A 25,308-nucleotide genomic window follows, 5' to 3' on the forward strand; every position below is an offset into this window, starting at 1 on the left:
ATGCCTTCAGATGCCAAATCCCGTTCTGTTTCCATGACCCCACACTACGTAGAGTAGCGAACACCTCCATCACTATGCCAACAGATGACACTGTGACATTTAGTGGGCCAGGACCATTAACAGGTTATTCCAAAGTCCTTTAGCTGCTTCTAATACTTCTGGGCTTGGTCCAACTTAGGTATACCTTTTTACCAAATTCCACGATATCATGGCTTCTACTGTTTTTCCAGTGACTAGTGTCTTTAAAATATTGGCTGGGAGTTGACTTTTATGTGCCAGGCATTATGCTGGGGAAGCAGTGGTATGCAAAAGAGAGAAAAAGGTCTCTTTCTATCCTCATGGAGCATATAGTCTGGTATGTGTGGGAGTGTCAGGCAGCCAAACAAAAAACAAATACATTTCATTGCAAACCATGGTACATGCCACGAAAGAACAGTACACTGTGGGAGCATATTATAGGGAAGAAGAGAAGATTATTGTACATAAAGTGAGAAAAAAGATCTGTGCTCTGCGTGCCTGTACAGGAAAGCTACACAGTGCTGAACGTTGCTAATTTGGGGAAAATTTAGAAATGTGTGCCTAGATGTAGCTTTCTACATAATGAAATCTAGTTTATCTTAGAAAACCCCATCCCAAACACTCGTGGCTGACACAGCGTCCACAAAGATCCCTGTGTCATGTCCCCATGGTCAATAAGGAGCAACAGCAGATTAAAAAGTTAGATTATCTGGTATTTAGGGAACAATTTAGAGCTGGGCCTTTGGTCATAGTAATAAACCTGGTTATTTAGAAGATGGGGGAAAAAACAAAAACCAAAGAGGCAAATCCATGTGGTCATTTGTTCTTTTAAAAAACAAATCATTAAAGGAAATTGAAAAAAAAACACACCATTGGCCGGCAGGAGTTGTATTTTTATCATGGGGTGATGGGTGCATAGGGAGAATCCTAAGAGTTCAAATACTTCCTTTTGAAGCTGGAGTAGCATTGCTATTAAGATGGGGTGGGTAATGAATAAAATAATTCAAAGCCACTCTTTGGCGTTTTCTAATGTGGCTCCCGCTGCAAGGACTTCCTTGAGGTTGTCTCCTGCTGGGTGAGATAACGAGGGAAAGGGAAGGCAGGGCTGCGGGGAAGAGGGAAGAGACTGGAGAGGAAGCTTGTAGAGGCTACTCATGGGCAGCCTTGAGCAGACTGATCCAAGCCAAGAGTGTGGGGACTCTGGTGTCACGTCACGTCACACACCCGAAGTTCTGCCACTGGCCTCAGCTCACACAGCCCTTGCACCTTGGAGGCGCATTGCAGAGCATGGAGAAAGCAAGGAATGGGAGCCGGGTTTGGCCAAATCACTTTCAGATTTTGGCTCTCAGATTGCTCATCTGTGCAATAAGCCAACTGCCAGCCCAGAGATTCTCTGAAGATCCCTCCACGCAGGAAGGTTTTGTAGCCCTAGGGATCCCACTGAAATCCCTTTTCAAAAGAAAATTGATTTGCCTTGTGAATTTGACTCCTGGCCATCAGTCCCCCACTGGGGACAACCCTTGAATTTACTGCACACTTTCTAGGTGTCAGGTGTTGTATCAAATGCTGTAAATCCCTCATCCAACACAACAATCCTACAGTCCTGAGGCTTGTAAGAAAACCTGGCCTGTACCTTAGCTTTGGTATTTCATTCTTCCCCTTCTGAGTTTATAGGGACTAGAAAGTAGGTTCACAGAACCTTCCACAAGCTCTAAACCACAATCTTCTCTCAGTCAAAAGGGGAAAAAAATTGTTAGTTTGGCAAAGAGCCCAACTCATTCTAAGTATTTGCCTAGTGGGAAGGTTAGCTGAAAAGTTACAGACTGGTTAAGAATTAAACTCTTTCCATTTGACCATTACCGTAGTCTCTAAGAGAAAAACTGTTTTCAGTGGGGGAAGAGAAATAAAAGAGGGTGAGTGGCACACAGGGTAGTGCTTCCAAATGTTGCTGTGAGTGTTCAAAACCAACTGTGTGCCACGATGTACAATGTTATCAATTCTCATAATTCCTCCAACTCCACGAGGTCAGGTAAGTTGCTCAAGGTCACACAGCTCATAAGTGCTCAGGAACAAGTCTGTCTGATTCCTAAATTAGTATTCTTCTTGGGATTTTTTTAAAGCTCTCATTTGTACTGAGTTCTTATCATGGCAGTTAGCGTGCAATAAATTCTCTGCTCCTATTTAATCCATCTGACATACCCTATGGAGTAGGTATTATTATCCCCAATATATACGAGGATATTAAGAAGCCATGGGTGAAGTAACTTGCCCAAAGCCCATGCTGCTGCTAAGACCCCACTAAGCAGAGCCCGGATTGAAACCACCTTAATCACCTCTGAATGTTTGCCATGAGTCTCTACTCGGCACACCGGGGAGCACGTTCCTCATTTCACCTACAGCTCTTTGTCGGGTTGAGTATTAAGCATGCACTGGCAACAACTTTGTTATCCATGGGCTCTTTTCTTCTTCCCTTCCTCTCTCCCTCTCTCCAGGAGACTCCATGGGTAGGTAACATCATGGTAGTTCCTAGTTCTGTACATTCATTTAAGTTCAGAGAGAAAGATAAAAACTTTCATTCAGGGGCGGCCGTTAAGCTCAGTTGGTTAGAGAGCGGTGCTCTTAACAACATGGTGGCTGGTTCCACCCCCACCTGGGCCACTGTGAGCTACGCCCTCCACACCTGGATTGAATCAATTACTTGCCTTGAAGCGGATGGGTCCTGGAAAAACACACTTAAAATAAATTTTTAAAAAGTTAAAAAAAAAACACCACACCAACTCTCATTCAATTCACAGCACAGTGCCAACTGACATTACGTTTGTAAGTTCAGATGCAAGCAGCTAGCTGGAACTAAACAGAAACTCCATTCTTGAGCCAACCTTCTCCCAAACATGGTACCAGGAACAATGGAGTGTGGATACAAAAGTGTCTGAGTGGCTCAGGGCCGTCCCATCGCCAGCAGCGAGAGCATACTCGAGACTGTGTTCTCCAGGGCCTCATCTGCGCACAAATGGCAGAATTATAAGGAAAATATAGAATACGGGTTTTGTTTGCAGCCCATGCTACTGTGCATACGTTTAGGTCCAAGAATGGCCCTTGCATTGTTGTTTATAAGAACAAAAGGACTGGATCACTCTGAACATCCATCAGTAGGGAAAGAGTTCATCACTGCAGCTTTTCTACAGAATGGAACACAGGGTGGTCATTAAAAATGATGCTGGTGAATCCCAATAGACAGAAGACGCTCCTGCCGCAGTGTCAAATTACGAAAGTAGGTCATCAAACACTTCTCCTCTGGTAGAGGCCGTATAAATAGCAAAGTTAAGAACTACGGAGTCACACCCCCTGGCTCTGCCACTGCCAGCTGCCTGTCACCTGTAGAATAGGTTCTTACTCCTAGAGTTATTAGAAAAATGAAATGAATCGATACCTGCAAAGAGCTTAGAACAGTGCCCAGTTCATATTGAGTGCTCAAGAATGTTTGGTCTTTTAAAAACTAAACTGTATAGATGTTTACGTCATGATTAGAAAGAAGGCTGGCAGGCACCCAGGTGCTAACAGTGGCTCTCACTGGGCCATATGGTGTCCCGCGTGACCTTTTACTCCCCCCCCTACTGTTTGCTTATCTGTATTTTCGATTTTTCCATAAAAGATGTTGGGCTTTTTCTTTCATAAGGAAGAAAATCACATTTAAATGTTTTAAAATGCTAAGCTTTAATGACGAACAGAAACCTCACCAGAATTCATTAGTTAAAAAAGCAGTGGGTCAGACCAGGTCATTACAAAACTGGGAGTCTGTAGAAACTGTATGGTGTTTCCTGGTCTTTTCTAGTTCAGTGCCCTAATAGCAAGAAAGAATTGGCATCCCAGCCCCTTAGTCCTGAAGATGCAGAGGCAGGACTGGTGGGAAGAGGAAGAGAGCAGAGAGATAGAAAAGTCTGATTTCATTCACAGCAATCCACTTAGTTTAAAATGTCAGGAAGTTTAGCGGATTAAGGGTATTACAGCCGCTATTCATAAAGGTGTTTTGTTAGAACCTTCAAATAGCAATCTGGTGAAATAAGCCTTGCACAGCCTTAAATGAAAGCCTGTTACAGTACTTAAAGTTTCCTAGAGAAGGAAAAAGACCCCAGGTATTCATTTACCTAAAGAGCAGCTGCCTGGAAGATACTGTAATGTATCCTATGTAGCCAATGGTTACAAAATAGGTTACCAGTCACTGAACTAGGAAGTTTGAGCCCAGATCACCAGTGGTAGAACTGCAATTAGCAGTAATGAGAGGCATGTCTGCATTCTGATAAGAGCCGCAGCTGTACACATATTACAGACATGAGTCCCTTTCTACAAAGTCCAAGGACATTTAAAGCTGCTGGCATCTAGGAGGTAGGAGGCATGTTTAGATTTCAACATTCACAAATTAAAACAACAATGTGCCTGATACACTTATCTCAGTACATCTGGGACGGGAAGGTGGTAGCAGTTTCTAGGGAGCAAAGGAAACTCAATGTTACAGATCCCCCCCCCCCCCCCCCCCGCAGTATACAGGCCCTGTGCTGTTTAAACCAATCAACCTAAGTATTCTTGTGTTCAGTCTTATATACAGGGCAGTCTTGTAAAGGAGGCTCTAAATCAAATGTTTGAAACACAAATCCATTTTTTCCCACTGTTTCTCCTGAGATCATAGAAAGTGTCTCAAGAGAGAAGACGTTTTCACAAATAGGAGAACATGAAGTCAAGGTGAGAAGTCTCACAGAGTGAACAGCGGGTGGGGTTTGGAGACAGGCAGACTGGAGAGTGAATTCTGGCTCCCTGAACAAGCTGAGCTGTATGAATTGGAGCGTATCCACCTGTCTGAGCAGTTTTCTCACTGACCTGGGTAATGAAGACACAGTGGTGATTAGACAGGTACTGGCCCTCAAGATGCTTACAGATAAGGTGACGGGTGAGTAGCAGGCATTTATAATACCATGTGTTTCGTGCACTGATAAGGAACAGTTCAGAATACTATGGAAGCAACTAGGAGGGTCAGCTAATCTGGTCTTGGGGGCTGGGGTGGTTAGGGAAGGCTTCCTGGAGGAGGTGACACTTAATGTGAGCTCTGAAAGATAAGAGTCAAACTGCGGGTTCAATGGGATAGAGATAGAGGGAACATTATAGGTAGAGGGACCAGCCTCTGCAAAGACTATAAAGCAAGAGAGAAGATAGTTTTTGGGAAATTACAAGTAGTTCAGCATGGTTGCAGAGAGGGAGAGAGGGAAAAAGGAGTAGGAAATAACAAGGCCAGAATTCATAACAAGGCCAGAGTTCATAACAAGCCCAGTAACAAAGTTTCAACTTGATCCTAAGGGGGATGGTCATGGAACTCAGATGCATTCACTACTTCTGGAAAAGTTATGGGAAGAAGGAATGCAGATCTATCAAAAAAAAATGACCCCCATCTCTGTTCCCCAGTTCAGAAATCTCCCTCTACTGCTTGCATTTTATCTAATTTCTTTGACAAACTAGATTTGAAAAATTATGTCCACCCCGTGGAAAGCTCCAAGTCACACCACTGTCTCACAGCTCCTCTGCGAGAACCAGGTTCTCCAGACTCTGTTCGGACACCACTGAGTTCAATAAGCACCTACATGCCTGCAGTTCATTTTCACTTATCAAATCCCAAATCTTAGCCAGGATTGGCTATCTGGTAAACTGAGGGACCCTAGAAGTTTGGATCTGAAAAGAAATTTAGGAGCCAGTAGGCTCAATTCCTTCATTTTAGGGGTGAGCTCAGGTGGCGGGGAAGTTCCTGGCACGAGGTCACAGAGTTTGCTGACAGACCTAGGGTGAGACCTCAAATCTCCAATCCCCAAAGCTTGCTTTTGCTTTACCTCCATCTCTCCATTACAGACCAGGGATTCCAAATTCCCACCCTAAAGTCAGAAGGGTCTCATAGACACCTGTGCAGCCAAGCGGGGACATGAAGTCTTATTTGCCAACAAACACTGCAGAAAGGAGTGGAAAAGATGGTTGAACAGGATGAAAGTGATAAGAAAGGAAGCTAGTTAGAATGATCTTATCCATTAAAAAAAAGAAAAAACAGCCTCACATCACAGCAGTCGAGGAAAAGAATTAATTCTATTTATGCAAAGCCCTTTAAGGTAATGAAAAGTGCTTCCAGCATTACCCTATTTCAAAACATTTATCAGATGCCAGGGAAATGAGGCATGTGCAGGCACACACACCAGTTCTCTGCAAACGGTTTATCTAGCAAAATAACCAGGGGGGACATAAGATCTGAGGAACTTCAATTTTCAACTGCCAAGTGGATCAAAGACACAAGCAGCAGAAAATGAAACACAGAAGTCTAAATTTAGTCATCTCCCACACTGGGTAATTTCTTTTCCAGGGTCTGTTGTGTGGACACAGCCGTGGTGTGAATGATTTTCATCTGAGACTCCTCAGGGTCAGCTTGAAGGTGCTGATTGCTAGCATGTTCTTTCTTGTGTCCCTGAAATCTCTATTGGCTGTCAGGGGCAGGGAAAGCTTGGGAAGTTTTTGGACCTCAGGAAGTAGCTGAGGAGAGGACAATAAAAATGAGAGAGAAAAAGACAGTTACAGAAGAAGACAGAAAGACCCCCATGCACATTTTCGTGAAAATTAAAATGCACGGCGAGAGGAAGTTTCCATACAAATGGAAATGAGGAGGCCTAGTCATGGAAAAGCAGGCTGAGAGTTCTGAAACTTGTGGGTTCTGCTCCTTTGTCTCCCCAAGACGGTCCCCGCACTGCCCAATCGCACAAGACTAGCACAAGGGGTTAAAGGGGTTTCATGTTCTGTTCCTGTTTTGTGGACATAAAACATTTCGACAAATTCTAAACAGCACTGTAAAACAAAGGAAACAAGGTGTGCGGCTGGGTGTAGCTGACAGTTACTCTAACGCTGGCTGATGGCAGGTGACAACCACAGCAGCACCCCAGCGAGGGGGCTGTCCTGGTAGCCACCGCGTCACACTCGTGGTGCTGTGTGATCAGCGGGCTCACACACCAGGCTCAATGCAGATAAACACCGAATCTGTCTTGTCTTACCTTTCCTGGGAGAACTGATTTCCTCAAGGGCTGGCTTTTGTCCTCGAGCCAACCTGTCAAACCTGTCTTCCCCTGGTGACCACGAATACTCTGCTGGCTAAATTTAGACTCTGAGAGCCTTTTCTAACCTGTCATTTCACTCGAGAGCAAGGCAGATCAGTGACTTCAGTGAAAACAACACTGCCAACCCCTTCGATGTGGAGCGAGGCGGCTAGGATTCAAAGGTTCACAGGCGCTCTCCTGCTTGCCCTACACCTCCAGGAAAACGCCCTTTTCCACATCCTGGGCATATGGGCAGCGCATCTCATTTGAAAGATTTCCAGGACAGGATGTGCCACCGTTTTACTTAATAACCGAACTCTTCTGTGTCACAAAGCTCAGTCCTACAAAAAGTCCTTACTAATGCTTTCTGGGAGACAAGAAGCATCTCCAAAATATCTCTGGTCAGCGTTCCAAGTCTCAGCTCTACTTCCAACCATCTGGAAATTATCTGACCTCTTTGTACCTTAGTCCCCTCATCTGTAAAACGAGGATACCTCATGGGGTTGTCATTGGGATTAAAGGAGTACATTTTGGTAAAGTGCTCAGCTCCTAATAAGTACGACATAAATGTTAGCTGCGGTTACTGTTGCTCCTGCTCATACTGTTATCCTAGCTTCTCCAGCTGCCTAACCGCAGGCAAGTTCACGTCTCTGAGCCTCATTTTAGATTTCCCGACACGAGAAATAATGCCATACCGACTTCGCAGGAAGGAGTTGGGCAGGATGAAATGAGGTAAAATCCTTGGAGCATTTAGCCACTGCCAGACACACAGGAAGTGCTCAGAAACGTCAGCCACCCTTCTCTGTGCTCCTCTCCTTATCGAAAACCTCTCATTCCAGAGAGGTTCCCCCTTGTTTTGTTGTTAAAGAATGATCAAAAGTAAACAAACCACATGAGGTTGAGATAACTCACAAACGTTTACTGAGCTTCTTGTATGTGACAATTACTCCCCAGGCCGTGGCTATTAAAGTGTTAAGACAGACAGAGAGGGTCTCTATTGTCAGAGAGTTTAGCTTAGTGAGAATGAATCCGAGGCACTTCCTTCCTGCCCTGCCTTGGAGTGGAATCTTTCTCTCAGAATAACAGCTATGGAATAACAGCTATCATTTATCGGGATTATCACAGGTAGGCCTCACACCAACTCCACCATTATCTGCATTAACTTAGTCTAAGCCATTTGGTTAGTAGGAGCTGAGCTGCGATCTGGCTATCCCTGCCATGTGATCAGGGTAGGAGGCTATTCCAGAGCTTCTGCTCTTAACCACTGCAGCGCACTGCCTCGGATTCAAGAGCTTGCATTAAAAGAAGCATGAGAAAAAAAAGAAAGGCAGATGAGAAACCCCGACTCCCAAAAGCCCATTGGGTGGCATCTGGAAAAAAAGCCATGACCGGCGCCCTGGCCAGGATGGGGGCTAATGCTTCTAATTTGAAAAGCGACCCAGTGGATTTAGATGCTATCTTCTTTCAGCACCACCTTAAGTTACACTACTAAGGCAGTGGCACGGAGAGGGAATTTATGAGAGTAGCAAGGCTGAGCCTCTCCTGGAAGGAGGTTCCGAAAGAATGAACTGTAACCTGATCAGAACATCACAACCACCCAGCCTTCGAGCCCATTCCTTTATGTTCCATTAGCACCAGTGATCATTTCCTCAGGGGCAGCAGGCACAGCCTGGCTACTCTAGCCAGAGCCCCGCATTTGCAATGCTGCCAGGCTCCTAGGGGTGCAGCCAGCTCCATGGGAGAGGAAAGACCTGGACTTTCTTTGCATGCCCATTTCACAGGAGGGGAAACTGAAGCACAAAGAAAAGTTTGGATTCCACTGGAAACGTGGATTCTGAAACTCAAGGTTCCTCTTAGGAACATTTTAACTTGGCAGGCTCACCCTTCAACACAAAGGAACAAATTAAGGCTTCAGAGTGCTGGGGGGGGGGGCGCGGGGACTGCAAGGCTAGTGCAGTAACAACTGCTGCTTGGAATTCCAGGGGAGCTTCTGGAGGGCCCAGACGTTCTCTATCTCTAGAATTCAAAGGGCCCTGGTGTTTGAGAACCAATTTTCAGGGGTTCCAGAGGTTTGCCAGCAAGGAAGGCTAGTGGCTCAAAATGACTGGAGAGAATTCTAGATGTCTTCTTTTCAAATTGTCCTGAGTCTACATGAACCCTCCATGCTCTCTAGGAGCCACTTGTTGTTGTTATTATTATTATTATTATTATTACTATTTTCAAGCAATATGACAAAACCAGCAGCTAGCGAGCCTAAACCCAATTAATGGAATGGTTGCTTTCCTCCCTGAAGAATGGAAGCAGTGGATCCTAATAATTCAAGGTGGCTGGTGACAAGAGAGGCTTTGCTCTCATCCCTGGCTCTCAGAGGCAGTGAGGGTCTACTTCATGCCCATGTCCTGGTCTGGCCCTTCCTTACCACGTCTACGAAGAGTGTGTGCAGCAAGGTGGCTGTGAACTTCTCATCTTCCCGGCTGCCTCCTTCTTGGAGAGGCGAAGTGTGATTTTTTTTAAACTGTTGGACTCCAGTAGAACAAACTTAGAGATGGAGGGAAATGGGTTCAGATTGAATAGGAGAGGCAATGTCCCACACCTGACCCTTTCAATCACTTGATCCCTGGAAGTGGCTAGGGGAAGAGAGAAGCCTTTTGAAATAATGCAGAGGGCTGGAGATGGAGGTTCAGAGGACCTGGGTTCTAATTCTGCTTGCTGTGTGACTCCAGACAAATGACCCAGCCTCTGTGAGTCAGTTGCACCACGCAACTTGAGGGTGGTGGTGATTGTTTTCCCCTCAATGGGTAAGCATATGAAATGGATCGATACAGATCCCATTTGACTCCAAGCCCATCAATTACAAGCTCTATTTCCCCATCTGTAATACTGAACTCGCCTGGTTGTGATACACACTAATGTACAGCATAGTTAGAGCACGTGGCACAGGGGAGGGGAAGGAGGTACTTGGTATTTTCCACTCTGAGTGACCTCAGAACCCCATCCCTCCCGGTTGCAGTAAATGTCTGGGTCTGTTCTCTGGGCGCCTGCTGGATGGCTGTTGCTTAGGGCAGAAAGCATTTCCCCAGCTTGCTTCCTTCCAGTTGGTGGTTCAGCTGCTGCCCGCTCTGGTTTACAGCCCATTTACGGGGGGGGGGTGGGGGGGCACGCTGGTCACTGGGTGTTTGTGTAATGTTAATCATTAGGAGGTGGCCAGTTCTAACACTGTGAGCCCGAGGGCATCTACAAATAAGTCAGCTATTTGCCTCAGTCTATCAGGGTCTGTTTTCCGAAAGCTTTTCTCCAAGGACACAGAGGGAGGACCCCTGATGCAGCCTGGAGCTGAAGGGCACAGTGGGAAATGGTTACTGAAAGTGAGGTGCTAAGTTCAGAGTGAAGCACCCACCATCCTGGGAAACATACCATTGGCCTGCAGAGATGGGCCTTCCTTTCCCAGAGAATGAAACCCCCAGGCTTTCCTCTTTCCCTCCATCCCGTTTTCCTCCCTGCAAAACCTGGACTGGTCTTTCTCCTCCTCACCCCTTAAATCTCACTTGTTTTCCAAGAGCCATGGAAAAGTCCCCTCCTCCAGGAAGCCTTCTCAGTCTACCCTGTGCTGTAATGCTCTGGTTCTGACCTCTGAACCCCAGAGGGCTGACATTCTCCTGTCGGTCCTGCCTTACCCGCAGTTGCTCATGACCTGGTCTTTGACATAACAGAGAGGGCTTTGGTGCCTTTGAAGCTGACCCCACTCCAGATGTGTGTGTCCCCAGAGTACTAGCACAGAATCCCGGTAGCGCCACACAGAATGGGTGGGACAGCCACACCCCAGTCATCTCAGTCAGGCTTGCTGCTAACCTTTACTGAAGACCTACTCTGTGCTAAGGGGCAAACCAGTACTGAGAGGGAGGAAAATCAAGTATGTTCACCGTGAAAAATCCAAGGCCTCAGCTGGGGAAAAATAACTCATCCGGCTAAAACTGAAGTTTAGCTCAATAAGTGTTAACTAAACACCTACTATGTGCCAGACACTATATTATTAGGTTTTGGAAATCCACTCATAAATAAGATAATCCCTGCCTTCAAATTTAGCATACAGAAAATAAGAGTCAAGATTTTGTTAGAAGTGACGCGTAAAATGAAGGATTAGATGAGGTCCATTGGGAGCTCCAACGAAAGAGATTAACGAAGTTTGAGATGCCTCGCATGGGGACACAGGAGTTGGAGCTGAGAGAGGTGTACGTGTTGGCCGGCAAAGCAGGCTCAGAAGTGGGTATTCCATGGGTACAGGCAAACAGACTCAGAACACCTCGGCTGTGCTGGAGACAGAAATGTCAGGTGCTGCTGGGGCTTATGAAATGGACGGTGAGGCTGGTAGGGCCACAGGGCCCAACGGTGAGGGGCCACTTCAGAAGTGAGCCCTTCATCCTGTCTCCTGACATGCGGCTAAGGAGTCTATGTGTATCATGCACATGGTAAGGTCTGCATGGGGGAGGATCAGTGTGGCCCAGCAGGGATGGTGTGGAGTAACAGCACAGTGGCAGCGAGAGCAGAGGGACTGTGCCCGGCAGCACACAAGACCGTGCCGTGAAGTGAAGTACGTGGGATGCAGGACAGAAAGCGTCCCAGCTCTCTGGCTCCAGGGGCGCTGACCTCCGTGGCACCGGAGTGGTGGGGTCATTAGCATGACAAGTGTTGCTTGGGGGCAGAGGCCTCCCTGCAGACGTCCCGCAGGGACATTCAAGGCCGGGCCCACATCAGCTGGCCGGCTTGGCTCTCTACCCGGTGAGGCCAGATCATTAAGAGCACAGCCCTCCGGTGACTGCCTCCTCAGGGGCCTTTGTTTCAAGTGAGAAGCGAGGACATTTAATTGCCTCAGCTAGACACACGGCTTTCCTCCCCTCTCCCTGCCCCTCCACCTACCCCGCTGCCCCCCCATCAGTTCCCCAGCCCCCCAAGCTTCATCCTACAGCTTGAGTCTTGAAACACAATCAGTGTATGTTCTGAGGCCCCCCTCCAATTATGGCTCTGATCTTTACTTCCAAAAACAGAGCTGGAATTACAGCTTGGCTCAGAGACATGTTCAAATCCTCAGGGTCATAAACCCTTTCAAGTTCCTTTTCAAGACCTTTGCTGGGGATTTTAACAGGTTTGCACCTCTGAGGTTGTTATATGATGGTTAATGGGCTGATTCCAAAGAGTGGGACCTCCTGCCAGGACATGGAGTGTGCTGACTACTTCAGCTTTTGCCAGTTACCCATTGGGGCTCTCAGGCCTTAAATGGCATCTTCTGGTTTTTCTCTCCCACTGGAGTTCCCCAAGGACCAGAGAAGCAGAGGTACAAGAGCTGCCTGAGACCCCCGCCACCCCACCACCAAAGCAGAATCACAGACGGAAGGAAGGATATGCTGAGGCATGGATGCAATGCAGGCAGGTGGCCACGGCAGGAAGGACCCACACTTTACATCCTGGCTCTCCCATCCAGGCCCTTGAACCTCTCTTTCCTCACCTGCAGCCGGCATTTTAATCCCTTACTAAATAATACTTGCTCCCACTGATGCAGAGTGGGAACATGACCCTGCACTGTTCTCATTTACTCTTCACAGCGGCTCTCTGAAGGGGAATTATTATTATTATTAGTAGTAGTAGTAGTATTATCATTTACAGATGAGGACACAGGCCTCAGGATGGGTAAGTTCACTGATGTCTGTCACATCGCTGGGAAGCAGCAAAGCTGGGTCTGACCCTGTCAGGGGTCACAGGTTTGAAGTCATTTTTCCAAAAAACGTTACTGGGCTGGGACAGACCATTCAGCCTCCCACCGGGGAAGCTCCTGGACACCAGCAAAGCCGCATTTTGAAGCCAGGGTGAGGCCACAGTTAAGTTCTTTTGAGGACTGGATGAGGACTGAGTGGGATGATTCACTCTACACCTGGCACGAGGGTTGAGCTGTGTCACCTGTAAGAGCTGTTTACAGTCACTGATGCCCCCTTCTGATTGGGCAGTGCCCTGTTCTGATTGGTCAGTGCCCTGCTCTGATTGGTCAGTGCCCTGTTCTAGTTGGTTGGTGCCCTGCTGTGGTTGGTTGGTGCCTGCTTCCCAGAGCCGGGTAGTCATTCATTCATTCACCTAGATGTTCAGTAAGTCTTAGTAATCCTTCTTAGGATAATATTGAATGAATGAATGAATGAATGAATGAATGAATGAATGAATCGATCACAGACATCTCCCACTGTATGTGCCAGGCCTCTACAAGCCTAGGAATGCTGAGAAGAGTAAGGTACTATTCTGGTTCCTCTCTCTTAGTTTGACCAGCTCACCGAGGAGCAGACAATTGCACAGGCACGTTAAGTGCCACCAGAGAGCAAAGTACAGGTTTCAAGGAGACCCTAGAGCAGGGGTGTCCAAACTTTTTTCAACGATTTTTACCAAGGGCCATCTGCGGTAAAATACACAAACAGCCGGCCACTCACTCGAGGTGAAGTAGTATTGCCTCACCTGGTTTATTGAAGTAAACTAAATATATTTTTGGAATTGCTGTGGGCCAATTAACAATGGATTGCAGACCGCAGTTGGCCCGCGGGCCGCAGTTTGGACACCCCTGCCCTAGATGGATGAGAGGTTCTCATAGGACCCTGTCTGGGGTTAGGGGAGGAGTGGGGGAGGCAGGACTCGAGCCAGTCCTGGAGCATGAATAGGGATTCCCCAGGTAAGGGAAGTCAGGAGTTATTCCTGCTTATTCCAAGGGAGAACTAGACCTATAGACTAATCATCGCTGGGACACCCTCCCTTTTAAGAGACAGACACCATGATGTCCTGGGAAGAACACTGGCTTTGCAGTCAGATAGACCCGAGTTGAAATTGGAACTCTGCCACTCACTGTCCGTGGGCCCCTAGCGAGTCACTTAGACTCACTGACCGAGACTAGTCATCCTCGCAACTGGGATAACTCCTGTCTTGCTGGGTCCTCTGGGAGGTTAAAGCATCTAGGAGAATATTTGGAACATAGTATGTGCTCAATAAATGAGAGTTGTTGTTGCTGACTAGGAGACTCACTCAGACCCCACACTGCAAACTATCAAGAGCCCTGGGGAGGAGTGTAGCAGCGTCCCAAGGGACCGCACCTCTGCTGTTCCCAGAGGTCTCATGAGTTGCTCCCAAACTGACAACAGAAGCATGGATCCCTTGTCCCCACAGAGGCTCTACAGGACAAGGCAGAGGGTGCCTGGAGACCCCTCCTCATCTCCCCACATAGTACTTGGCCAGCGAGGCCAGCTTCTGGTTGACAAGAGGGCACCTAAAGTGCCCCCTGCACTCGCCTTCTAGAGTTCACTGTGTACCCTGTAAAGGGCGACCCCACAGACTCCTAACCCACCCCAAACGCCCTGTGGTTCTGCTGCACATCTTCAGGGCTTCAGTGGGTTCCCTACAATCCACATCCAGGTAGCCCAAGGCAGCAGCCAGGGAGAATGTTTCTGAAGCCTCATTTTGCCACTGGAGAAACTGGAGGGTTATGAGTCCCTGTCCCCAAATCTCAGGGTAAACTAAAGGGAGAGGCAGCGATAGAAATCCTTGAGCCATACAACCATCTCATTTCCCGCCTTTATTTAATCTCCTCCACACAATCTTGCGACATCCCTCAAAATGTCAGAGTCTCCCCTCAGATCTCATTTCAGCCAATGTTACAGTGCTGAGCGCCATAAGTTAATGAGGGCGATAAATCAAAGTGCGCAGTGGACGAGGAAAAACAATGGGGCAGCGGCTGGAGCAGACTAAGCCGGCCTCCTCTCCGGTGGTACTGAGACACAAAAAATCCACAGGGGTCTGCAGCAGAAGCCACTCCTGGGAGAGAAGCCTGCTGAAGATGGACCCTAAAGGTCACCAGGTGTGATCGCCATGACAAAGGCCACTCTGAAGACTTTGCTGGGGGTTCTGGCACTGAAGTAGTTAAATGTTCTTAGGAAAAATATGACACCTGAAGCTTCAAGCATTCCTCATATCCTGCTCAGTAAGAGACAGAGTTCCCTCAGCAGTAGGAGCTCCAGCTGGAACCTGAGCTGCATCCTGGACTTTCCTTTCACTGAGCCTCCCTCTGATGGGGAAAACGAGACCTGGAAAGAGGGTTATTTATCTTAAAGATCAGAAGTGCAGGTGCCACCACCTCTGCAAGCGCCTCGGTTGGTGCAAGGCACTAAGGAGAGGCTGACCAAGTACTCTGTAGGTCCATGTAAGGTTCAGCTTCTGCAAGGCTGGCAGCTGAGCCTCTGAACAATGAGGAAGGCAAGCAGGCACAGGGATCGAGCACCAAGGTTTTGTGGGCAGAGACCTGAATCAAACCTTAACTTTGCCCCTTATAGCACTGTGGCTTTGGAGAAGGAAATGTCACCTTTTGGAGCCTGTTCCCTTGGAGGTAAAATGCATGGTCTCTCTGCAAAACCCATTGCAAGTGCTGTTCTGCCCTCCACTGTGGTGTACTATGCAAAGCCTGCCAACTGCATGAAAAACATCACAGTGTAGGGAAGTCCCTCCAAGCCCCCCAACAATGCCTGTTTCCAAGGCTGACCACCCACCTCTGGACAGGCGGCGCTGATTTAGGGAATAATGTACATCCAAGTGTAATTAAATCCTGACAAACACCCACCCAAATAAATACAATTTACTGCTTATCAGTCACTTGGAATTTTATCTCGATGAAAATAAGACTACAATCCCATGAGCTTCAACTCCTACTATAATTTTGGTGAAGCTCCAAGTTAGAGCTAAACCTATTACAATGTATGAGAGCAGATTTCTCCCCAAGTGCCAGAAAGGTCCACAGCCCCACTACTCTCATCCACAGCTCTGTCTGCCCTGGACGCCCCTTTTGGAAGATTTCATTCTGGTCTGTCAACCCTGGACATTCTTCAGTACCTGCCAGCCACGACAACAGCTCCCTCCTCTCTCACTAGCCTCTAAGTGCATCTCGGTTTAGAGCAGGCTTAGCTCTCAGGTCCAGTGAGGATGGATGCCTTGTGGCAGTCTCTCCTCTGAAAGCGGACGGCTGAGTGCAGGAGAGGGGGCCCCTCAGCCTGCTGGGTCTGCACACCAGAGACCTTGGGTGAGAACCACTGTCCTAACAGAACCATCACAGGACGACACCTGTCACTGTGACTGTCAGAGATGAAAAGTTCATGGGGTCCCTGCCCTGCATAGATGAACGACACCCATGAGCCATTCTGTTAACTCTGCCCGCAAGTGACAACAAGAACATTGACTCCCAGGAGCTCAGGGACCTGCAACTCAGCTAGTCTGACTGCACAGATGAATAAATGCGGGGTGGGGGTGGGGCATCTGTTCAATGGTGGTACACTGAATGGTGGTAGATCTAGGACAAGGTCTCTCGGCTCCCAGGACACTCCTTCCCTTACCGCCTGGGCTGCATTCGTAATCATCACCACAGCGATAACGTGTGCTTTCATCAGTTACTTTAGAGCTCACGCTTTCTAAACTCACACTGCGATGACCTTGCTCCTTGAAGCCTGGAGGACAGCGAGTGGTCACTGGGCGACTAACAATCTCTGGGCCTCAATTTTCTCAGTGGAGAAGTTGGAGGGCTGCAGCTGATGATTCTGAAGGTCCCTTGCACCCAACCTTGCACTGTAAGCTTCTATTTGAACTGGCGTGGGAGAGGCAGCATTGGAAAAATTCATTTACAGGCAAGGTAACCTTGAATAGAAACTCTGGGCTGGCATAGCTGTCCCCCACGATCAATTTAAAGGTTACACTGTAACCAGGGACACTTCTCCACAAGCCAGTGTAACAGCTGCCCTATACACTGGGCTTATTTCCATCAGCTCTTACATTTCACTAACAGAAATCGGGGCTAGGCTGCTCTTCAAAAGTGACAAAGGATATTAAAGGAAACAAAAAGAAAATCCCAAATGGATGATGAGATAAGCAGGCCTATTTGGACCCTTGGGTCATGTTTCTAAAGGATCTATCCAGTCATCACCAATAGGAAAGGAGACCTCCTGTATTTCATTATGACGAGCTCCCAATGTAGGACAACAGTGAGCTCCCAGGGGTGCTCTTGTTCCTTCTGCCCCCACAGCTCTCAGTGAAGGTCTCTATGGCATTTGGCACCTCGAGTTTTGATGGCTTATTTAGGCTTCTCTCCCCTGTATTTGACTGCAAGTTCCTCGAGCGTGGGGACTATAGCCTACTCATCTTTGGATCCCCAGGGCCTGAGCACAGTAGGTGCTCAATAAATGTCAGCATTTTTCTATAAGCTGTCACATATCAAAACAGAGTCCAAATACTCTGTTGAAATACAACTGACCCACAGCGTTGGTTAAAATTTCTTAACCAATCCAGTCATCATGTTCCTATTCTATCTCTTCCCCACCCAGAGGAGCTACTGGGGGCCATCACTGAGACTGGGGGGCACAGAGCCTGGCATCTGAGAGGTATACAGTAAACATATGATAAAATGTATGATACACAGTGGGCTAAATAATGGGAAGGTGGCATTAAGTTGAGATTGTCATTTGTGTGTAATAAAACAATGACAGTTACTAGTGCAATTCATGTATATTCTGCTCTCAGGCATATGGTAGAATTGTACTCTGTTGAAATACAACTGACCCACAGCGTTGGTTAAAATTTCTTAACCAATCCAGTCATCATGTTCCTATTCTATCTCTTCCCCACCCAGAGGAGCTACTGGGGGCCATCACTGAGACTGGGGGGCACAGAGCCTGGCATCTGAGAGGTATACAGTAAACATATGATAAAATGTATGATACACAGTGGGCTAAATAATGGGAAGGTGGCATTAAGTTGAGATTGTCATTTGTGTGTAATAAAACAATGACAGTTACTAGTGCAATTCATGTATATTCTGCTCTCAGGCATATGGTAGAATTGTACTTCTCTTCACCTTTTAATTTAAGTATAGCCATGTGACTTCCTTTGGCCAATGACAAGGAAGTGGAAGTTACACACGCCATTTCTGGCAGAAGCTTTAAGACACAGTGTGTGTGGCTCACCACACCCTCTTTGCCATGGGGATTGTCAATGCTTTAAATCAGGGTGTCCAAACTTTTTTCAATGTTTTTCACCAAGGGCCATATGCAGTAAAATACATAAACAGCCGGGCCACTCACTCGAGGTGAAGTACGTATTGCCTCACCTGGTTTATTTAAGTAAACTAAATATATTTTTGGAATTTGCTGTAGGCCGATTAACAATGGATAACGGGCCGCAGTTTGGACACCCCAGGTTTAAATAGTAGTCCGGGCACCCTAGAGTGAGAATGATGTACAGCATCCTCCCACTCACCTGCAATGGCCAGACACGGTGGGGTTTTAGGGGTTGTTTGTTACACAGCACAACCTAGCCAATCCTGACTGGTGTACAAATTTGCTCAGATACTTGGATTAAAACACATGATACTGTTTTCTGTTGGAAGCACAGGTGTAGTTAGATTCTGAGTTGGGGTTAAGGGCCTATGGTTTCGCTTGCTGAGGGATAAGCACAGGAAAAGGTGCCCCTGTTTGGCTTTTCTCTTTGACCTCCCATTCTTGCTTTCATATTGCTAAACCTCCTCTCAGCTATACGTTGAACAACCATCAAGTCTACAAATTACCGTGAAACAACTACTGAAAAGGCACCACTTTTGAAAATGTACTTTGGGGGAGTGATCTCCATCCCCTACTCCCCACCCCCGCCCTGACACAAACACATATTCAGCTGTTCTCCTACAAGATTGTAACCTGGAACAAAGTTATGAAGTTGGGCAACATGAGGGAGTGGGCCATTCTCACGGGGCCATTATTATAGGGCCTTTTTTTTTTTTTTAAGTGAAAACACTGCCTGCTTGAGAAATGATACTCCACAGACTATTCTTTTTTCTTTACAACCCCCCTGGGAGAATTCCTTTGTGGCTTAAGGTGCAGATGGTTTGCTTCCTGTCAGCACCACCCCTCTGTACAGCACAGGTGGCCCCTGCCCACCCATTCCACAGGAAGCAGCTCTTACTTAAAAAGAAAGGCAGTGGTTCCAGCAGAAAAAGAGGCCCTCGGGAAAGGCCAACGCAGTAATTATTACCCTGTTACCTCGGAAATAGAGATTTGCCTCCAAGGCTCCTTTTATGAGCTTCAAAATGAAAGTGACTATTCCTCGTGCCTACTTTGTTTCCCCTTGCTACACACAAGCAGGAGAAGAAAAGGGAAAGGGATGGAAAGAAAACAGGATGAAGATCACTGACGCCAGGTACTGTGCTAGAAAATGAGTGTAACCCTTGAATGCAGGACTAAGAAAATATTCAGTGGCACTGGTGGGCATAAGAGGCAGTTAGTTATAAAGCAATCGGGAGAAGGCAAGGAGAATGAGAGAGGAGGAGAGGGGAAGCTAGGAGTGAGAGGGAGAGATGGAGGAGGAGGGAGAGAAAGGGAGATCAACTGACTGACCCAAGCAATGAAAGATGAGAACAAAAGAGTATGGGAGAAATGAGGAATTGGGGAGCAGGGGATGCAAGGAGAAGTTCGTTTTCTCTTAGGCAGGTAAGAAGCTCAATGGTGAATTTCCATTCAAATATGCAACCACGTAGCACCTTATGGTTAGTATGAATGTATTCTCTATTTCCTCCCTTTGCAACATGCCATAGTCTAACTTACATTTTCCCCTGGTCCTAATGCTGTCTTTTCACTCACAAGTGTTCTTTCTTTATACGTAGACACTCTAAGCTGTTATGGAAAGAAGAGGGCTTACTGATTTGTTAATTAATTAAATATAAAGAAAAGCGTTGCAGGGCATAAGGACCAGATAGCCCTGAATGATGTGCAGGACTGAAGAAGAGAGTATTTTATCTTTGTTCAGTACTTTATAAAACACTTTCATCACCTTTACCTTGTGTACTCCTCACAATGGTCCTCAACACTCCCTGACCAGGTAGCAGAACATATCCACATGTTCTGGAGATTAGGCAGTGCACATCCGGGGTGCGGGCAGGGGGGGCATTATTCTGCCCCACACAGGCTTGGAAGGCAGGGTTACCGCAGGGAGAAGGCATTGCTATCTGTATTTCCCCTCATCTGCATAGCTCAGCAGGGCCTCTGCCTACAAAATACCTGGGTTGGGGACCAATTCCATGTCCTGGCTAGGGACCTCGGGCCTGGATTGAACTCATCTCTCCAAGATACAGGTTAAGCCTGTCTGTATGAATGTGCACTGCTTGGGGCTAGGAGGGCGCCTTGTTGCACACAAGTCACCAAGCCAAGCATTGCCCTGGGCCCTTGGAGATCTTGTGACACTCCGGGCGAGGAAGGAGGGCTCAGCTTGGCAGGCTGGTCAAATACCAGGTTGCATAGTTACATCCCCACACCGTGGGACTCCCAATTCAAGCTGAAACTGGGACGGCTCTGAGCACCAAGGCCAGGGCCCTAAATGCAGACAGAAAAGTCTGTGCAGTGACTCTGACTCTTACTGAAAGAGCCATCGCAACACCTAAGACACTCAGAGTTTAGAGGGCAAGGGAAGCCTTGCAACAAGAAGGGAAACAAAAAAAACAGCTTCTCCTTTCTGTTTGTTTTCTTGGCATGAGGTTGGAGGGCAATTTTCATTTTGCTCAAGTCTCAGGCTGACATTTTACCACACGGCATTAGTTTGTTTTTGTTTTTGGGTTGTTTTTGTTTTGCTATTTTTATTACTACCTAAATTACTATAAGATAAGCCACTGGAGTTCAATGAGCATTCTAATGGTCTAGAAGAAAGTTAGTAAGCAATGTAACCAGCACAACGAGCCTGATGTCTGTCCTCCTTGGGCTCTGAACGACACTTGCATGTCCTGTGGATGCTATTTCGGGGAACATCTAACTGCCCGAGCCCCCTGCGTGCTAAAGCAGGAGGGTGATGACAGAAAGCTCCGTGAGCACAGCTTTGGAGGGACAAAGAAAGGGATCGGGAGTGGAAACTTTCCCAGAGCTGAGCTTTAAGCTTTGAAAGCACTCAACTCTCTGGAGTTCAAGAACTTTTGATGGGTGCGGAGGGGACAGCAGAGCATGTCGGAACTGGCAGGAGTGCAATAAACCTGTGGCTGTCTGTGAGCTCCATCTCTTGGCCCTCCTCCTATTTCTTCTTCCTCCCTGGCTGCCCATTCAGAAACCTCCATGCCAGAGTTTTCTTTATTTGTCTGGTATCTGGGGCCTATGACTTGTAAGCAGCTACCTCCATTTGTCTCTTTTGATCCTCCCTTCTTAGCCGGTTGGCTCTAGTTCGCTGGAAGTAGCCTCTGATGACTGTCAGGTAAAAACGAGAGCCCAGAGGTGGCAACCCTGAAAAGTGACAGGAGATCAAGGGCAGGCTTGGCATTTTGAATTTACTATTGTCATTTATTATGTCTCAGAAGCCAGCTGGTGACATATGAGACTTACGAGCTGACATGGTCTCTATCTCCCAGGCTCCGAAGGTACACACTGCTATCAGTTACTTTTAATAACCCTGAAGATATCCCAGCCACATCCTGCAGCAAACAGCCGACATCTGTCTGGGAGGTCAGCACCCTCTAAGGCTGCTCTCCAGAGCGGCACTGCTGAGGTTAATGATTTTCCTATTCATTAGGAAAGAGGCTGAGGAGATCTGCCCTTCACATGCTTCTTTCCTCAGCTGAGGTCTAGTCAGGTGTCATCTCTCAGTACTTTTCCTATTCCCTTTGTAGAACCAGTCTGTTGCTTGTGTATGAATCCTTAAGGACGGGGTTGTCATTTTATACAGAACTTCCTGGAAATATTGCAGCTCTGGGATCTTCTTTATTTTTCAGGTTAAAAGGGAAGAATTTTGGAAAGGAACTGGGTTTTCTGCCGTTTTTCACTTGTCTAATCTAAAGAACACGTTTCCAATTATTGGGACAAGGATAAGACTACTTAACCTGCCATACAATGCCAGTCATTTGCATTAAAAAAAAAACCCCACCTATCTGCACACCATCTGTGATTTTCTTCTTTGATATTTCACATTAAATAGCCGACACTATCCTTACTCTAAGCAATATTTATAAAATCACGGGTTTGATGTTATAGTTAGAAGGTTTTTTTTGAAATATTGAAATTAAAATGTAATTGTTAAAAAGAAATATTTCCCCGTCTACCAATTAAAATTATATCCTTCCTATACTACTACTGTAAGCCTCCCACTTTGGGAAACACTCTCCTAGAATATAGTTTTTGGAAGAGATTTACATGAAGAACTTTATAGAGACAAATCTACCACTATTTCAGCTTAGCCAAAGATGAAGCATTACTATGGTCTGTTTACAGTAATTTTGTAAATGAAAGAAATTGAATATATTCCAGGAGAATGAAAAATATCTCACTGCCTAGAGGTCAGAACTTTAAAATAGGAAATTTATAAACATTCCTAAATCCTTTTTTTTTAAAAGCCACCTGATTCTTTCTTTAAAAGTTGGTCGGTTATCCGTTTAGTCTCATGTGGTCATATCTGAGCAGTGCATTCTGGGGAGAACCAGAAGACACTTACCCATAGGCTGAACTGGAACAATATAACAAATGCTATCCATCTTTCCAGCTCCCACCCAAATCCTCCACTTTCAAAAGCAGAAACATGCTCAGCTGTGATCTGTAATAATTCCATTAACCCTGCAACGAAGCATTAAATTAAACTGCCTGGCGCCGATTCTTCTTTCACTACAAGGGGACAAGTACCTTGTAAGGCCTGCATTTTATGCTAATAGATTTACTAACCAACTACATGTTTCCGGAAGAACACACATAAGCAAAATAATTTGGCAAATTGTGACATCTCCAGTGGGGGTGTTAGAACAAACTGATTTTTCCCCTGACACTATTTAAAGATTTTAGTTAGACAGAGCTTTAGCCTTTAGAAAGAACAGTACTCAAATGGTTCAGCTTTCTGTGGACTTTTCAAACCAATACTTTTTGGGGAAAAAATTAATTACAGTAACCAAGCTGAGTTGAGCTGGCACTGAAGTGGGAAGCCCTTGGGCATCTCTGGTATAAATCACCAGCCTGGACTCTGCAGGGGGCTCTGGGAAGGACAACTCAAGTCAGGGGCAGAACTTGGGCCAGACCCCAAGTTCCTGACAACTAATGCAGCTCTCTCTACACCAGCCTAACTTCCCAGCCCTTTCGGAGAGAATGTGAAGATTTCTCTCCAGCAAATTCCATCTCTGGGGTAACTGCATTGTCTGTCTCTTTAGTATGCTGCCCTATTTCTCTAAAGCTAGGGAACTACATAAGTCACCTAGCGCCTTGTGAAAAGTCTGCTCTGCTAAGAGGACAGCAAGAAGCTGGACTTGTCCTACAAATATCTGGCTCTCCAACGCATGAGGCTTAGCACCCAAAAAGAGTACAGTGATTTCAAAGCACTCCCATCTAAATTCCTTGTAATGTCTCATCAACCCCGATGTGGAAAGAGGTCAAATATGCCAGAAAAATGCTTCGTCACTCAGATCATTAAAGGGTACTGAACTCTAAAAACATAACACATCAGAGCTGGAAAGGATCTTGATCATGGTCATAGAAATGGTTTGTGGACAAGAAACGTGGATGCCACATATCCTTCTTTCTTTACTGTAATGTTTTCGGAAGCTCTTTTCATCTGTGATGGCAACAGCAATGACAACAGGTCAAACCCTATCATCTCAACTACTCAGCACGGGGTGTGTAGACCTACACCCTCAAGCCTTGTCTCCTATTACCAAACAACAGGAGACATATGGTGAAGCCGGCTCAGCCAAGGCCAGAAGAGCTCCCGTCTGCAGACAGACCTTCTGCGCACCCTCAGGGACTCCGCTCCAAGGTGCAGTACCTAGAAAGCCGGCTAACAGAGGGAGCAAAGCAGATCCCTGGGGGGGCTGCTGAACTGACAAAGATATAGTAGCAACAGTCCAAACAACAACAAAAGCTACTCAAGCCTGAATTCCCTGTGTTCTGGCTCTCGGAAGCACCGCCCTACCCATAAGCAGGACTCAAGAACCTATCAGCAACCCTCTCCTACCTGCTGTGCCAGCTGCTAACCCCAGGAACTGCCTCAAGGGCTTCCAACCTCCACGTAGTTAAAGCGGCACCCATCCGCTCTCAAAATCACCACACTCATTTCTCGGAATGACCTCCGCACCTGGCCAACTCCGAGTGGCGCGAGCTTACCTGTCAGCGTCTCCGAGGCCCAGGGAGGTATTTCTTTGCAGGGTCTCCCGTACCACAGCCATTCCATCAGGGAGCCGGTTCAGGCGACGGGTGTAGAGGCCAAGTCCACCATCGGTCATGTACCTTGAAAAGGAGAAGAGGACAATGCAAATGTCTGATCCAAAGCAAGTCATGGCAGTCTTGTGGTTCGTATCCAGAAGGCCTGCAAGGCCATCCTGTGTTCTAAAGGGAAAGGAACTTTCCCGAGGCTCTGTCACTGATCAGCCGCTGATTCAACCCAGAGGCTCACCAACTTGCTAGCAAAAATAGAACTCAGCTTAATTAACCCAAACTCACAGGAATCTATGAAGCAGAAGGGAACTAGTGAATAAAATTAACTGTCAGATGGATTCATGACATTCTTTTCAATGCCAGCAATTATACAAGCAGGTGTTTCACCTCACTAATGTGAATGGAACTGGCAAGCCATTAGCAAATCATGGGGAACAAAATTACAGAACAGTGCTGTGGAGGAAGCAGGCAAGCTTTTAAGAGAGGCAGAAACAACAGAGGATGAAAGAGCCACCTTTGCGATCACAGGCAAGCCACTTACTGCCTTCCCGCATCCCAAGGCAAACAGGAGAATTAGTGAGATAAGGCATATGAAAGCGCTGTGCAGTTTGCATTAGACCATATTAAATGAAAGACATTATCAGGCTTGTCATCATCTTGAAATATCTGCAATGGTGAATTACGTCTTTGATACCAGCATCTTAAGGGGGTTGCCACAAAACTCTCTGAATAACACGACTGCTGATTTACTCTTTTCCAGATCTCTTGGTGATGCTACAAAGCGCTCTTCTGATGAAATCAGTGCTGTGCAGGGAAATGGGGGTGACCCCTGGAACTTTCTGGATAGACGGATGACTGTCCACAAACCAGACCAGCCCCTAAGATCTTGGCCATCAGTAGGAGGTAGTTCAGGTCCAAAGCAGCTTTACCTCATCTACCTTGGCTCCTTCACAACAGCCCCTCAAGGAAACTGCTGA

At 46.7% G+C, this 25,308-nt stretch overlaps 1 protein-coding gene across 7 annotated transcripts in view; it reads right to left on the minus strand.

Annotated features, from left to right (window-relative positions):
• NAV2 (neuron navigator 2) overlaps positions 1-25,308 on the minus strand; it is a 710,917-nt gene that overhangs the window by 90,719 nt on the left and 594,890 nt on the right. For all 7 annotated transcript variants that reach the window (XR_013994137.1, XM_081061904.1, XM_081061902.1 and 4 more), the window contains one exon: positions 24,281-24,403. Coding sequence is in view for 6 of the 7 variants with exons in the window: in XM_081061904.1 (XP_080918030.1) it covers positions 24,281-24,403 (123 nt within the window). In the remaining variant the exon portion in view is untranslated. The remainder of the gene's footprint in view (positions 1-24,280; positions 24,404-25,308) is intronic.

The sequence above is a fragment of the Rhinolophus hipposideros genome, assembly GCF_964194185.1.
Source record: "Rhinolophus hipposideros genome assembly, chromosome: 10".
Lineage (NCBI taxonomy): Eukaryota > Metazoa > Chordata > Mammalia > Chiroptera > Rhinolophidae > Rhinolophus > Rhinolophus hipposideros.